We start from the raw sequence: 17,796 nt of genomic DNA on the forward strand, positions 1-17,796 counted from the left end.
ACACAAGGTCATCAAATGAGATGAGGGATAAGGGAAAAGTAGTGGATGGTTTAAGGAGAAAGAAGGTATGAAATAATTATCTTGGAGAGTGTCAGAGTGAATCAACTAAAGAAATATGCTATGATCACCATGATCATTAAATGCCCACTTAAAGTTAGTGATCATGAACTTAAAGTAAACTTGTCAACATTGCCTGTATTCAGCTGCATATGCTGACATGGAGTAGGTGGAGAGTAGGATTTAAGCAGAGTTCTGATTTAGCCAGGCAGTATTATGAAGTAAGGTTAGGGCAAAGGAATCAGGAATATTTACAAGGGAATAATTATAGTGGTTCATCATGGAATTTAAGTTGGGTTAGCAGGACAATGGGGAAATGGATAGAGGATAAAGAATAGTGAAAGGTAGTAAGTAGTAGGGCATAGTTAGATAAAGGATGGTTGGAGTTGAAATACTATAGAGAAGGATATCTCAGGATATATAAGATCTTTCTCAGATTCTCTGAATCTGGCCATTGCCTGTAATTTGAGTTGTCATAGTGATATTACATAGCATCGTTTAAGTTTTAGAAACAAGTTTTAAGTATACGAATTGTGAACTCCCTAGACAGTACCCAAATTTTAGTATTCTTACCTACATTATGGGCCTTGGGACTCTAAAAGGATTTTAATATTACTAAATGGAATTATATTTAACAACAGGAACTCTATTGAGTGTAATTTTTAAAAATTACTATTATTTAAAGGCCAGTGTTAAATGTGTACAAAGTAGCTTAGCATAGCAGGTAAGAGCATGGACCACTTAGATTCAACTCATGGCTTTGCTGTTTATTGGCAGTGTAATTATGACTAAGTTAACCTCTCTGTGCCTTAGTTTTCTGAGTCTGTAAAACAGGGAGATTAATAATGGATACTCAACTCACAGGGTTGCTGTGATGATTATGAGTTAACTTATAGAAAGCACTTAAAATAGAGCCTGACACATAAAAGGACTACATTAGTGCTGCTGTAGCTGCTGTGGCTTATTAGGATTTATACTGAATTAATTCTAGTGTTGTTTTTTGCTTCTTTCCCAGACTAGCATCAGAGGTGCTATACAGAGTTAGTTGTCAATGAGTAAGGGAAAAGAGTTGAATATATTGGTTATTTTAAAATTTATAGCAGAATGTGGACATAATAGATAAGAAATTTGCATATTTACGTATTTGGTATTTTCTTTAGAAATGAAAGGTGCTGTTTGAAGAAAAATGTAACTTTACCTACTTTTCACACTCTTCTGTTTTGAACAATGGCAGAAAACAGAGAGAGGCATTCTGAGTCATCTGACTGGATGAAGACTGTTCCAAGTTACAACCAAACAAATAGCTCCATGGACTTTAGAAATTATATGATGAGAGATGAGACTCTGGAACCACTGCCCAAAAACTGGGAAATGGCCTACACTGACACAGGGATGATCTACTTCATTGAGTAAGCAAATGTCTCTATCTCTTCTAATGTGCCCTAACACCTTGAGGATTACCTAAGATTTTTTTAAACCCCATTTTGGACACAAACCTTTTTCAGAAGACTCATTTCTTTTTCTTTCTTAAAAAATAGTTTTCATAAAACTGACAGTTGATTTTTAATCTGATTTAATCTGACACTTCATTTTTATTTGACTTGGATAAAGGAATAGTGTATTTGACTTCTGGTTTTATAAGAGCAGGAGGATTAAAAACAGTTCATCACGAACGGTGAAAAATGTAAAGAATAAAGGGTATTTTGCTTTGCTTATTAAAAAACTTTTAGGTAGATTGTCCAGCTTAATGAGGATTTCAAGAATTGTCATCATGAGTAGGAACATATTATTATCTGAATTAAATATTTTCAGTCTTGGAGTTTGAGTTTGATGTGTTCAGGCAGTATAGTTGAATGATGTAGGAAGAAAATATCACTTGATGTCAGAGTAATTGGTACAAACTTAAGTTCACAAAAAACACTACTTTTATGAGAAAGCACTATTAATATAGTATTTATAGAGAATACTGATTACCACATGTATTAGATCAACCTAAAATTGTATGTTGTTTGTACTAGAGAATAATATTATGCAAATAATTATTGGAAGTTTTATCATGAAGAATTTTTATGTTCTCATGTAGCTGTAATTCTCATCTTAAAGTAATTCGCCCAAAGGTAGAATATTAATGTAGTAAAGTTATGGAATATAACAATTAAATAACGGTTAAAATATTTGGGTCTGGGTACTACACTCAAAGAACATATACTCAGAAATGAATTTGTAGTGGGGATCTTGAATCTGTTTCCTTAGATATTCGCAATTCCGTCCCCTTCCAAAAGAGTGAGCGTATTGCTATACCAAATAGGATTCTAGTTTTTAAAAGACATAGATCTTCGGATGTGTAGCGTTCTTTTTACTATAGATTGCACATTATTGATGAGGTTATACATTTATATAAACATTCATGACCACAATTATGTAAAACAAGTACAACCAGGTGGTATATTCTTCTTTACTGACAACTTTAAGGGATTTGTTAAGGGAAATTTAGACTTTTGACTTTCATGCTGACTTTAGAGCTAAACCCCAAAATAAGGTGTAGAGTCATTAGAAGTAGCTAAAATATCTTTGAAAACAGATTATGAGACATTTAATCTGATAGTACTTCACCTTGCAAACAGGGCTAAGTTAGTAAAGTAAAGGGGAGAAGAATTTTTAAAAAGAAATCTTTTTATAGCTAAATATATTTAAATGGATTAAAGATCTAAACATAAGACCTGAAACTATAAAAAGGAAGAAAACACAGGGAAAAAGCTTTACGACATTGGATTTGCCAAGGACTTCTTAGATGTAACACCAAAAGCACAGGAAACAAAAGCAAAAGTAGACAAAAATGGACTACATCAAACTTTAAAATTTCTGCATAGCAAACCAAACAACAGATTGAAAAAGCAATATATAGGAGAAAATATTTATAAACCTTATATAATAAAAGGTTAATGTGTAGAATATAGTTAAATATTTGCTGCTAGATAAAGCTGTTTTGTTTGGTATAATCAATATGGTTGATCTGTATTACTGCTGCTGTTGAAAAATGCAACTGTAGGAAAATAATGTTCATATAAAATAGCCCCTATGGATATTTCTTTTCATTGGAAAATGTTGGGTAAAATTTTAGCAAATTGCCTACATCTGCTAATTTAGCAATAAAATTTTGGATCATGGGAACCTAAGTTAAGCTTTTCTCAAGTAGCAGTTTTTAGTTTGATTTAGCAAGGTATTTTCGTGTTGTTGTTATTGTTATTGTTGTTTCCTGACAATCTGTATGGCTCCTAGGCCCCTGAGTTCTCATCCCTTTCATTTTTTAAATTTTTTCTCAGCAAAAAACTTTTAAGTTTGAGGAGATTATTTCTCTAATAGCATGAGTAATATAGACTTTCTAGAAACAATCTCGCTTTTTTTTACAGAAATTAGCTATTATTCGGCATAGTTAAAAAGTGTTCTGACCGGGTGCAGTGGCTCATGCCTGTAATCCCAGCACTTTGGGAGGCCAAGGAGGGCAGAGCATGAGGTCAGGAGATTGAGACCATCCTGCCTAACACAGCGAAACCGCGTTTCTACTAAGAATACAGAAAACTAGTCGGACGTGGTGGTGGGCACCTGTAGTCCCAGCTACTGGGGAGGCTGAGGCAGGAGAATGATGTGAACGTGAGAGGCGGAGCTTGCAGTGAGCCGAGATCGGGCCACTGCACTTCAGCCTGGGTGACAGAGCGAGACTCCATCTCAAAAAAAAATAAAAATTAAAATTAAAAAAGTGTTTCTATTACATTCTACCAGCTAATATTATACCTGGCAATGGCTGCATAGCTCTGTAAGTAGGTCAGCAGTTAGTAAAGGTATAGAAGATATGATTAATTCCCTGAAACCTTATTGGCTTCATTTTCTAAGAGTGGTCAAGGTACAGATTAGTGAGTTTATCTCATGTTAAACACACTCAGGAAAAATAACTTGTTTACATTCATTGTTACTAATTAATAACAGTTAATTACTTCAGTTAAGTATGACATGGTATTCCAATAATAACTTTAGGCAAGAGAATCACTTGAGCCCAGGAGTTCAAGACCACCATGGCAACATAGCAAGGCCTCTCTACAAAAAAAATTTTTTCAGTTGTTGGGCATGGTGGCGCACCCCTGTAGTCACAGCTACTTGGGAGGCTGAAGCAGGAGGATCACTTGAGCCTGGGAAGTCAAGGCTGCAGTGAGCTGTGATCATGCCACTGCACTCCAGCCTGTGCAACAGAGCAAGACTCTATCTCAAAATAATAATAATAATAATAACAATAACTTTAATTTATATTTTATTCCCTTCCTTTGTATTTTCTTCCATGACTTTTTCTTTCTTTAATATCCTTTTATTTCAGATATTTAAACTAACAGTGTTTGTCCACTAAGCAATGAGATAGTTTTGTTTGGGCATTAGTATCTGCTGCATGGTGACCTGGTCTGAAACTAACTGACTATGACATATAATGAAATTAAACACATACTGCTCTCTAAAGTCATCTTTGGCCTATATCATAAAATGAAGCCAGGAGCAGGATATTTTTATTCTTCCCTTTTTTCCCTGTGTGGATTGTGCTGATGAAAACTTAGTTTTGTAGAGCAGAATTTATACCTGTTGCTTTTACTTGCATGTGGCAGAAACGGCCACTTTAAAACTCTTTATTTTATTCTCTTTTATTTTAAAGAGTCCCTGATGGCTGGGGCTCTATCTGATTGTTTATTTATCTTTATATTCCAACTCCCAGCACAGTACCTACATAGCACAGGCATGCAAGAAATATAGTACTTTTTGAAGGGAAGGAGGAAGGAGTTCAGCCAGTGAGCAAACAGGGTTTTCAGTGCAGTATTGTTGGCTAGGTAATGCACTGTATGTGGCTGTGCGCCCATCTTTTGAAACATTTTTAACTGCTTAAATAGTGTCTGTTATTCCATACTTGGCATTTTAGGCCTTTTCTAAAGTCTTGATTCTCAAGTTAGTGCCTTAGCATTACCATTCCTTTATGGAAATTTTGAAGTAGACTGAGAACAATAGGGTTAATGAATGAATCTGAGGAATACAAATGGTGCTCTAGGAGATTAATGTTCAACCATCATATACCTTTTAGTCACTTTTAATCTTTACTTTTGAAATAATTTTCTCCTCCTTTATTTTACTGTTTCTAATTAAAATTTTTATTCTACAGCCACAATACCAAGACAACCACCTGGTTGGATCCTCGTCTTTGTAAGAAAGCCAAAGCCCCTGAAGACTGTGAAGATGGAGGTAGAGATTCAGAAACTTATTCTATCATACTTATTCTCTTAATCCTTTCTTGCTCTTCTTGCTCCAGTAATGGGTTTTCCAAAACCCTAAACAAACCATAATGTACACAAGCAAAAAAGCAGTGGGTGGATATCATAATCAACTGACTGTGGTAATTATGTCATTACATCTAACTTTATGAGAGATTTCATTTCTTTTTCAGGATTACCTAACTCTCTATAAAAACAACAACAACAACAATAAAATACATTTGCCCTTTCGTTGACATCTGTCCTGAAGACAGACTTTTAAAATTCTAAATAAATATTTAAAAATTAGGCACATCCTCAACCATAAGCTAGGTTTATCATGTCTTGAAGTTTTTAAAGTATACTTAATTTAGTATACATTACAGTAGATATGCAAGTATCTATAGCTATTCCTTAGCCATTTACAGCAGCAGTAGAAATTCAATGAAAGTCTTTAATATAGGCCCCACACATATACACACTTACTTTTTACTGCTTAAAGGAAAAATTATTTCTCTAAGAATCATCAGATAATAGCACTTATCTGTCTTATATATTATAGATTACATTTAACAGTATAGTTTTGAGCTGGGTGTGGTGGCACATACCTGTAGTCCTAGCTATATGGGGAGCTGAAATGGGAAGATTGCTTGAGCCCAAGAGTTTGAGATCACAGTGAGCTGTGATCATGCCGCTGCACTCCAGCCTGGCAACAGAGAGACCCTGTCTCTAAAAACTCATAAATAAACAAAGTTTTAAAAAGAGTAGAGTTCTGTAAATAAGTATAGAATTTATTCCATCCAAAATTGTTTACGATGTCTTTACCTTTGCAAATGAATAAAATTTGCATTTGTTTTGTATTACTAATCAGAAACTATGTATTAATTGGTTTTTAAAAATAAGTGGCATAAAATGAGGCTCACAGTAGTCCTCCTTGTATTGAAGTCCAATCTATAAAAAGAAATTAAACAGAATTTCCACATATATTGTTCAGCATGATTATAAGGGTTATTAAGAGTATTCTAGGAAGAAGCAATCGGAAAATGGAATTGTTTAAAATTCTCTCTACAGTGGCATCAAAAAAGTTAGATAGCTTGGAACATATCTTCTGAACAGTGTGCAAGTTCTCAACACTAAAAACTACAAAACATAATTGAAAGACATTAAGGAAGACTTAAAATAATTGACAAGAAGCTGGGCATGGTGGCTCATGCCTGTAATCACAGGCAAGGTGGATGGATCACTTGAGCCCAGGAGTTCAAAACTAGCTTGGGCAATAGGGCGAAACCTGTCTCTACTAAAAATACAAAAACTCACTGGGTGTCGTAACATGCGCCTGTAGTCCCAGCTACTTGAGAGGCTGAGGTGAGAAGATCGCTTGAGCCCAGGAGGTTGAGGCTGCTGTAAGCCGTGATCATGCCACTGCACTCCAGCCTGGGTGACAGAGTAAGACCCTGTCTCAAAATAATGCTATGATTACCTCTATGCACACGAAGTAGAAAATCTAGAGGACTAGATAAATTCATGGAAACATACAACCCTCCTAGCTTAAATCAAGAATAAATAGAAATCCTGAACCAATAACTAGCAGTGAGATTGAATCAGTAATTTTAAAATTGCCAACAACAACAAAAAGCCCAAGGCCAAATGGATTTACAGCCAAATTCTACCAGACATTCAAAGAATAATTGGTATCAATCCTACTGAAACTATTCCAAAAGATTGAGAAAGAGGGAATCCTGTCTAACTCTTTCTATGAAGCCAGTATCACCATGATACCAAAACCAGGAAAGGACATAACAAAAAAATAAAACTACAGACCAGTATCCCTGATGAACATGGAAAGAAAGACCCCAGAAGCAAGTGCAACAAAAACAAAAATAAATGGGGCCTTTTATAAACAAAAAAGCTTCTACGCAGCAAAAGAAATAATCATAAGAGGAAACTGACAACCTTCAGAATGGGAGAAAATATTTGCAAATTATGCATCCAACAAAGGACCAATATCCAGAATCTACAAGAAACTCAAACAAATCAGAAAAATTAATAAATAAAACCCACCAAATAATGCCACCAAAAAGTAAAAAGTAGACAAATTACGTGAATTGACATGTCTCAAAAGAAGATATACAAATGGCCAACAAACATATGAAAAAAAAAATGCTCAGCATCACTAATCATCAGGGAAACGTAAATTAAAACCACAATGAGATACCACCTTATTCCAGCCAGAGTGGCTATCATTAAAAAGTCAAAAAGCAATAGACGTTGGCATGGGTGTGGTGAAAAGAGAACACTTATACACTGCTGGTTGGAATGTAAATTAGTACAGCCTCTATGGAAAACAGTATGGAGCATTCTTAAAGAACTAAAATTAGATCTACCATTGGATCCGGGAATCCCACTCGTGGGTACCTATCCAAAGAAAAAGAAGTCATTATATCAAAAACTCACCTGCTTATGTATGTCTATCATAGCATAATTCATAGTTGCAAACATATGGAACCAACTTAGGAACCAACCTAAGTACCCATCAAATGATGAGTGGATAAATAAAATGTGGTATTACCAGGTGTGGTGGCTCACACCTGGAATCCCAATACTTTGGGAGGCTGAGGTGGGCAGATCACAAGGCCAAGAGATCAAGACCATCTTGGCCAACATGATGAAACCCCATCTCTACTAAACATACAAAAATTTGCTGGGCATGGTGGTGCACGCCTGTAATCCCAGCTACTCGGGAGGCTGGGGCAGGAGAATCACTTGAACTCGAGAGATGGAGGTTGTGGTGAGCCGAGATCATATCACTGCACTCCAGCCTGGCGACAGAGCGAGACTCCATCTCAAAAAAAAAAAAAAAGAAAAAGAAAAAAAGACAATGTGGTATATATATATATACCATGAAATACTACTCAGCCATGAAAAAGAATGAAATAATGTCTTTTGCAGCAACTTGGATGGAGCTGGAGGCCATTATTCTAAGTGACTCAGTAATGGAAAACCAAATACTATATGTACTCACTTATAAGTGGGAGCTAAGCTATGGGTAAACAAGTATGTACCAAGTATGGGTACACCCACTACTTGGGTGATGAGTGCACTAAAATCTCAGACTTCACCACTATACAGTTCATCCATGTAACTAAAAACCACTTATACCCCAATATAAATATACATATATTATATATATTATATGATATATGCAATATTTTTATATATAGTAAAATAAAATATACTGACAATACTGAAGATTAATGAGATTTTAGAGCAACTAGCGTTTTCATTTATTGTGAGTGGGGACACAAAATTACCTGAACATTTTTTAGAACTTTTGACAGTTTCCTATGAAGTAATATCTAAAGAGAAATGAAAACATATGTTCCCCAAAAGACTTAACTAGAATGATTATGACAGCCTTTCTCTTAATAGCTCAAACCTGGAAACATCCCAAATATCTATCAAGAAGAGAATGGATAAACCATTTGTGGTATATTCATGCAGTAAAATACTACTCATGAGTCAAAAGAAAAAAGTGTTGATAACACTCAACAACATGGATGAGTCTCAGAAACATGTTGTAAAAGAAGCCAGACACCAAAGAGTAGGTTCTCAATTATTCATTATTTAAAGCTTGAGAACAGGCAAAACTCATGTATGGTAATAGAAATCAGAAAATGACTGGGGAGAGTAGAAGTGGGGTAAAGTGAGATAATCCCCCGGAATGCTGTATTCTCCATCTTAATTGAGGTGACAGTTACACAGGCATATCCAATTGCCAAAACTCACTTTTTGTAATTGAACAAGCACTCGATTTTTTTTTCCCCCAAGACGGGGTCATGCTCTGTCGTCCAGGCTGGAGTGCAGTGGCGCAGTCTCGGCTTACTGCAACCTCTGCCTCCCAGTTTCAAGCGATTCTTCTGCCTCAACCTCCGAAGTAGCTGGGACTATTGGCAGGTGCCACCACGCCCAGCTAATTTTCGTATTTCTAGTAGAGACGGGGTTTCACCATATTGGCCAGGCTGATCTTGAACTCCTGACCTCGTGATCCGCCTGCCTCGGCCTCCCACAGTTCTGAGATTATAGGCATTAGCCACTGCACCCAGCCAGATTTTTTTTTTTTTTACCATTAAAAGGGCACTTAAGAGTTGTGCATTTTATTGTTTGTAAATTATACCTCAATTATTATTCTTTTTTTGAGACGGAGTCTCTCTCTGTCGCCCAGGCTGGAGTGCAGTGGCGCAATCTCCGCTCACTGCAGCCTCTTCCTCCTGGGTCCATAGTAAGTTCCTTCTTATGGTGAAATCAGCCATTCTAAAGGCAAAGTAGAATATATAATACTATAGAAGTTGACTTTTTTGATCGTGAACATGGTATTTGTCTTCTAGAGCATGTCCCTTTTACTGGCTTCCATTCTTTTTTCTGGTCCCTAATTGTTTCAGTTCAGTTTTCTACCTTTTCTTGTTTTCTTTTGTAGAAAATATTTGTTCTCATAGCTTTATCATAAGTTTACTATAGCCTGCCCCATTATCAAAATCTCTAGTATTGTCCTTTGTTCTGAATTATATTTCTGTTTCCTCTTGCTTTTGAGTCTTTGTTTTGATTTCCCTACTAATACTTCAAATAAGCTTATTTAAAACTAAATTGACAACTTTCTCCTCACACCACCCCGTCCCTCTTTCTGTCATATAGGTACCGTTCTCATAATGATCTATGCCAAAATCTTTGCAATTATTTTTACCTGTTCCTCTCTTCTTACTCTACTTCCTGATTTAGTTTTCACGTCCTGTTGCTTTTTCTTTTTTCTCTTTTTGCCAATATATTATTATGCAAAAGTTTCAACATATAGGAAAATGAAAAGAATCTTACAGTGGACATACATATGCCCACCACTAAGATATTACAATTAACATTTTGCTACATTTGCTTCTTCACATGATTATTTATTTATTCTTTCTCTATCTGTGCTTTTTCTTTTATATCTTCCTTTCCATTCTCCTAATCACTATACACTTGGATTATTCTTGGTCTTTCTTCCTCCAGTTATTTCTCTCTGTTTAATATATCTTTTGTGCCAGTGGTTTCCAAAATGATCGTACTCAAACTATCCACTGGTAACCAGTAGAAAATATTAGAACTAATTTTTCATAATATTGTTACTGAAAGAAAAAGAAACAAACTAAGCTTCACTACTATTTTACATACAGATTGGTAATGGCATTCTTACTGATTCCGTGTTGGATTATCACAGACTCTAACCAGACTGCCTTGAGGGAGGAATGGGTGTGACACCTTTGCTCTTTTTTCAAGGACACTGTGAAATTTTACAGTTGATTTGTGCCCAGTTAAGTGGATTTATAGACTAGTTATATAGTTTTTAAACCAACCTCACATAAAATGTCACTTTAAAAGATTTCTACAAAAACACTACTGATTGAAGATAATACAAATATGCAAACCCAGACTAATAGCAAGAAAGTGGAGGAGCTGTTACTGTTTGTGTGCCATATATGACCATATATGAACTTTTTTCAACTTCATCAAGGTAAAAATCATAATTGTTTATTTAATCACCTCCTTTAAAAACATCTATTTTTGTATATGTTTTATTATATACATATTAGAAGAGGGGCAGATGTCAGATTTTTTACTATAAAGACTGCATGATCAAAAAACCTTGGAGATACTATGTAAGACCAAATTAATCTTTCTAAAACTAATTTTCTAACTGTCTCTCCCTTGCTGTCCATTGTCAGTCCCGACTTCTTGGTTAAGTATTAAAGATTTTTTATAATTGAATCATATTCCATATTTATTTTTCAAAGTATTCTCATGTCATAATTTGACATGTTTTTTGTCTTTGCCATATACCCATTTCTTCTGCCAGGAACCAGTCTTGTTTCCAGTGTCTACCTGGCTCATACCTATTATCCTTCTAAACTCCAGTCTAAAGTATAATTTCTTTGTAGCCCCTTCTGTCATTTTCTTGCAAGTCAGAAGTAGATGTTGTCTCCTCTGTGCTCAGTAGTACCATATGACATGTCCCTCTTGTGGCACTTTTTTTTTTTTTTTTTTTTTTTTTTTGAGACGGAGTCTTGCTCTGTCGCCCAGGCTGGAGTGCAGTGGCCGGATCTCAGCTCACTGCAAGCTCCGCCTCCCAGGTTCACGCCATTCTCCTGCCTCAGCCTCCCGAGTAGCTGGGACTACAGGCGCCCGCCACCTCGCCCGGCTAGTTTTTTTTTTTGTATTTTTTAGTAGAGACGGGGTTTCACCGTGTTCGCCAGGATGGTCTCAAACTCCTGACCTTGTGATCCGCCCGTCTCGGCCTCCCAAAGTGCTGGGATTACAGGCTTGAGCCACCGCGCCTGGCCGTGGCACTTATATTGCATTGTAACTAGATACCACACTCAGAGTAGTGATTTTTGACACATTCATCTGTATATCCTTTCAGTAGAGACTTGTGTTATTCCCAGACCCTTTATTCCCCGAAAAAGTCCACCAGAATCCAGAGTCAAAGCCAAGCGGCAAGGATCTTTAATGCAAGTTCGAACTTGGTCCCTCTGTTTTACAACATACAAGAGGGCCCCGAATGATGCATGTGGCCGCTCTTTATAGCCTGATGCATACAGGATATGCAAGGTTACAGAGGTACAAAGGAATTCTTTTGGTTGCAGCATTACAACTGGTAATTGGTTAATACAATTAACAGTTTTCCATTTGTTCCCGCGCTTTTAGTAAAACTACAAACGGTTGTGATCTTATCAGGGGCTCTCTAGGTGGTGTGTGTGAGGTGGGGGGGTGTGTTGGGCTCAGGAAGTTGGGACAAAATAGAGGATTGTGTTCTACTGGGCCCAGGACTAAGATATGTGGCAGACACCGGTAATTAGAGCAGGACAGAGACTTTCACCACGTTTGTCCTTACAATGTCCGGAGTCTATAGATAACCTAATTAACCTAATCGGTTAGGTCCGGGATCGATCTTTAACTAGGCTGAGGGCGCCGCCCAGGCTGTCAGCGCCCGGGGCGCTGCCCGGGCTGTCAGGGCGCCGCCCGGGCTGTGAGCCTGTGGACTTCATTTCTGCCTTTTAGTTTTTTTCCAGTTCATCTCTTTCACTTGAATGTTTGAAAAGAGGGAATAGAGGAAAGGAGGGAAGAAGGGAAAAGGAAGAGAAAGAAAGGGAAAAAAGGAAAGAAGCTACTCTATCCTCTAGATTATTTTGGTCGCCCTTTTGGAAATACTTTTTAATCTCTATGAGGCTTTGAGGGGCCAATAAATAATAAGCCTGTCTTCATTCACCAGTTTGTAGTCAATAGAGAAATAAGACACCAGAGACAGACAGATGAAGTCAGAATTCCAGTGAATGAATGTTAGCCCTGCATGTACATGGCCTTGCTGTTATTTTATCCCTGCAGGAGGGAGACATAAATACTTAGTCTTTGGCCTGTGTGTTCAACTGCAAGCCTACTCCCAATGGGCAGACATGGCAGAGAACAGACCAGAATACACCTCTGCAGGCAGGCTGTTAACCAAAACTGAGAGAACTCAAGAGTCCCTGAGGCAAGCATATTGAGTACATTGTGTAAAACTCCCCAGTCAGATAAGACATTCTTTCTTCCTTGGGGAAGAAAGTGAGGTGGCTCCGAGAAACTGGAAACATTCCTCCCATTCTTTATTCTCTAAGGAATTTGAATAATTGGATGAAATTTCCCCCTAGTGCTCTTTACATTAAGGCTGAACATGTGTCTTAGTTGACCCAGGACTAACCCAGCTTATTCCCGTTGTCCCAGCATAATTGTTGATAGTATCCCCTTTTATTCTCAAAAGTGGACAGTACATTTTATGATCATCCTAAGTATATTTTTCTTAAAATAGAACGATCAGAATTGCATTCGGTATTCTAGAAATGTTTGAAACTCTTTAATAAGGGCTATTCTCCCATCTACACACTGGGTGCACCTTTTTAACATTGCCTATACTGATCTTGGGGGGAGCCTACAATTTAGAACATCGAGTCTATTTGTTTTATGCTCAGCCAGACTTTACCACTTTCTCTCTACAGTTTGTCTCCCCACTCAGTAGGGGGAAAATAGCCCCACAGAAGACTGTTTTCAGGATGAACTATATCTGATTCACATTAGTATTCTCTGCAGGTACTTTGCACAGAGTAGATGCTGAAAATAGAAGAATAATATTTTAAATGTAGGTTTTATAGTTTAAGATATTGTTTACATTCTGCTGAACATTTAAGATCTTCTAGAAAGACCTTACAGTTTCTAAAACATGTCCTTTTCTTCCCAGTCTTCTGATATTCTGAACCCAGCTGTGTATTCAAATACAGTGTAAGGACACAGCTTGAACAGCTTGGTTTAATTGATGTACATTTTATCTTCTATTCAAATAAAATAGTGCTTTGGTTAGGTAGTTGTCTTGAAAATACAACATTAGGCATCCATTTTACCCTCAACCCATCCCATTTCTCTTATGATGAAAGAAAGGTTAAATTTTTGCTAAAGGCAGCTTACAAATGTATTGAATGTTGATATTTCAGAGCTTAGAGAGTGATAAAAAAAAATTATCAACTGAATAGAGCTCCACCATGAGAAAACAATTGTAATTCTTACATTTAAACAAGAAAAATCCTATTTGGGGAAGAGGAAAGAAAGATAAATTCATGGGATTTAGAACCAACCAGCTGCTTGATATGCCCAAAATAGTTTTGTCTTTTGAAATAGCTTTTTAGGGGAATACTTTGGCTTCATACACAGGAAAAGATGGTTAGGTTAGGTCTTTCCTGTATCAAAAATAAACACATTTTCTCTTGGCCCCATAGTTTTTATACTATCTTTTTCACAAGCAAATTTTTGTTTTAAGTCATGTATTCTTAAGGACTCTACCTCTTATTTTTCTCTCCAGTTACTACAATATTCTGACTTTTGCCTCTTACCTTTTCAGGGTTACCAGTAAGCTACTGATTTTACAGACTCTTTTTAGCCCTTATCTTTATGCCTAACAGCTTTACAAAGCATTTTTTAATGCTCACCATGCCCTTCCTCTTCTGTCTTCTTTTATACCATTCCCCCTGATGATTCTTACTTTCTCCATCTGCCCCTTAAAATGTCAGTGCACCTAAGGTTCTGTTCTTCACCTTTCTCTGCTCAGTTTATCTAGGTAATCATGTCTGCTGTCATAGCTTTTACTACAATGTCTCTCAAATCTTTATCTTCTTTTATTTCTCTTTTGAGTACCAGGTTCATATGGCCAAGAGCTTGTTATTTATCTCTCCCAGGATGTTCTACAGATCACTCAAATGTAACACCTTCCCTTCCTGCCTTCAACAGATGATATGACATCCCCCCAGCTGCTTGAGCCAAAAAGTGGTTGTCATCCTCACCCTTTCCTCACTCCTCTTTGTTGCAGTTAACTACCAAGTTCTATCAATTCTGACTTTTAAAAACCTGCCATTCGGGCGGATCACGAGGTCAGGAGACCAAGACCGTCCTGGCCAACATGGTAAAATCCTGTCTCTACTAAAATACAAAAAATTAGCTGGGCGTGGTGCCATGGGCCTGTAGTCCTAGGTACCCAGGAGACTGAGGCAGGGAAATCACTTGAAACAGGGAGGCGGAGGTTGCAGTGAGCCTAGATCGCGCCACTGCACTCCAGCCTGGCGACAGAGCAAGACTCCATCTCAAAAATAAATAGATAAATAAAAGCCTGCCATTTCTTGAGTGTCCATTGGTGGTAGACACATTACTAGGCACTTTTTACATATTATCTGTCTTGTAAATTCCTCTAAATCCACATTAATTCCTAATTTCTATTCCCATAGCCATTTTCATAATTATTCTTTTTTTTTTTTTTGACTCTCACTCTGTTGCCCAGGCTAGAGTGCAGTGATGAGATCTCAGCACACTGCAACCTCCGCTTCCCAGGTTCGAGCAATTCTCCTGCCTCAGCCTTCTGAGTAGCTGAGATTACAGGAACCCACCACCACGCCCGGCTAATTTTTATATTTTTAGTAGAGATGGGGGTTTCACCATGTTGCTCAGGCTGGTCTCAAACTCCTGACCTCAAATGATTCACCCACATCGGCCTCCCAAAGTGCTGGGATTACAGGTGTGAGTCACTGCGCCGGCCTATCTTCATAATTATTCAATATATGTTTGATAATGTATCACTTCCATGCTACAAGAGCCAGAAACCTGGGAATCATCTTTGCCTCTTTCCTCCCTTCCCTTCCTCAATCCTCATGGTAGTCATTAAGTTCTATTACTTTACCTTCTTTGTCTTATTATCCATTCTACTACCCCTGCCTTAGTTCCAGTCTTCACAAGTTCTTAGGCAGTCTATTAGTGTTTATCCTGTCTGCCTTTATTCTCATTGCACACCATCTATTTCGTCCTTCGTTACCACTGCCCATAATCTTTTTCAAATATAAATTAAATAATGTCACAGTTTACCTTAATCAATTCTCCATCATCATCAAAATAAAGATCAAACTTCTCAACACAGCACTCTAAGAATGTTGTAATTTGGTGCTTGTTCATAAAATTCATTTCTCTTTGCATACAACTTTCATTCTAGTTTACCAAATTATTTGTAATTATGGAAAATACCAAGCATTCTTAATACCTCAATGCTCTTTCATCTATCTGGAATCATCTCCCTCTCCTTAATCCCAACTTTTTAATTAATTAATTTATTTTTTTGACTCGTTCTATCACCAGGCTGGAGTGCAGTGGCACGATCTTGGCTCACTGCAACCTCCGCCTCCTGGGTTCAAGCGATTCTCCTGCCTCAGCCTCCTGAGTAGCTGGGACTACAGGTGTGTACCACCACACCCAGCTAATTTTTGTATTTTTAGTAGAAACGGGGTTTCACCATGTTGGCCAGGATGGTCTTGATCTCTTGACCTCGTGATCCACCTGCTTCAGCCTCCCAAAGTGCTGGGATTACAGGTGTGAGCCAACTTATCTTTAAAGACTGCTTAAACATCACCTTTTAGAAGGCTTTCCTGATAGCAGTCTTACCAGGCAATTGGTGTTATTCCTCTGTACTCCCCAAAAAAGATCATGTTTATCTTCGTCTTATCATTTATCTCTTCTGTCTTCCTGTCTGGACTGTAAACTCCTTGAAGTCAAGAACTGGGTTATATTTCTAATTTTTATTTCTGCATAAGGATGATGGGGAGAGGAGGATAAGAAGGGAGAAAGGAAAAAAGAAATAAAATAAATAAATGAATTGATCCACTAAATAGTGTATAAAATTGCTAGGTATTTTAGTCTTGATTTTTATTACCTTCATTTTAAATGAACAAATAATAACCACTTCTTTATTAATTTTCCCTGCATGCAAAAAAAAAAAAAAAAAAAAAAAAAAAAAACCTGCTAATGGTGTCAGTAGTAAAGGTTTAAAATTAACAAAATAACCCAGAAGATAAATGGCTGCATTTGTTTACCCTCCTAAAGAAAGGACTGTTAATCTCTTAGTTGTTAATTACCTTGAGTGTTAACTAAAATGCTAAATTAACTTTCAAGTTAACATTAAAATATATTTATGTTGATCTTTTGTCCTTATTAACTATTAGTACATCCCTTTTAGTGAATTTTTCAGATATCAAATGGACTATTTCAGCTATTTCTATAGTCCTTAATTTCTCCAAACTTCTCTAAAGACAAAACGTAGGTCTAATTTGGTACATCTGTAGAATTCATCGTTACTCAGCTCTATTCAGTTCCCATGCTATTTCAAGAAAATTTCTTTTAAAGAAAAAAAAATATTTTTCTTGGAAGATCCATAACTGTTATAGTGCAGTTTTACAGGTATATTCCAAAAAAAAGTACTCTTATCCATGAAACAGTTGTTTGATGATAAAATATTGTATCTATTTGATAGATTTGCTTCATAGCTAAGGAGGATTAAAGTAAACTAAAGTACAGTCTCAGTTCCTTTTAATGTTTTGTTCTCTTCTCACATATTTCAACTATTTTAATATTTCATTTGTTCTCATCTTTCCCACCTCAGACATTTCAACCAGGTCCTTCAAAGGAAAAACACAAAAACTCATCAAACTTTGAAACCACCAATCAATATATATGCAGAAAAGTATGGTAGAGAAATGGGGTAGGGGTAATTCGGAGGTCTTCACCAGGTGGCTAGTCATCTGTTCTTTTCTTATATTCTGAATGCAGAACAATAATTTTTCTTAGAGTAAAACAGTATAGCTTGTCAAGTTTATTATAATGGAATTTTTACTTACAAAGTTGGTATGTCATAACTGAGGCTAAATGTTACAAAACTAATAAGTCTTGTGATACTTTCTAAACCTGTTCGCTGTCCAGCATACTTTTTGTGTGTGCGTCCTTCAGCATAGCAGAAGCACTCTTAAGAGAAATTGAAAATGAAAGCATGGGACATCATAGTGTACAACTGTGGACTTAAAAAAAATTATTTTTTTATCAA

The 17,796-nt window shown here is 36.8% G+C and overlaps 1 protein-coding gene across 5 annotated transcripts in view; it reads left to right on the forward strand.

Moving 5' to 3' along the window:
- Nucleotides 1-17,796, forward strand: part of MAGI3 (membrane associated guanylate kinase, WW and PDZ domain containing 3) — a 306,588-nt gene that overhangs the window by 220,616 nt on the left and 68,176 nt on the right. For all 5 annotated transcript variants that reach the window (XM_030935106.1, XM_030935105.1, XM_030935107.1 and 2 more), the window contains 2 exons: nucleotides 1,292-1,466; nucleotides 5,249-5,328. In XM_030935106.1, the coding sequence (XP_030790966.1) occupies nucleotides 1,292-1,466; nucleotides 5,249-5,328 (255 nt within the window). The remainder of the gene's footprint in view (nucleotides 1-1,291; nucleotides 1,467-5,248; nucleotides 5,329-17,796) is intronic.

This window comes from Rhinopithecus roxellana, chromosome 8 (genome assembly GCF_007565055.1).
Source record: "Rhinopithecus roxellana isolate Shanxi Qingling chromosome 8, ASM756505v1, whole genome shotgun sequence".
NCBI lineage: Eukaryota > Metazoa > Chordata > Mammalia > Primates > Cercopithecidae > Rhinopithecus > Rhinopithecus roxellana.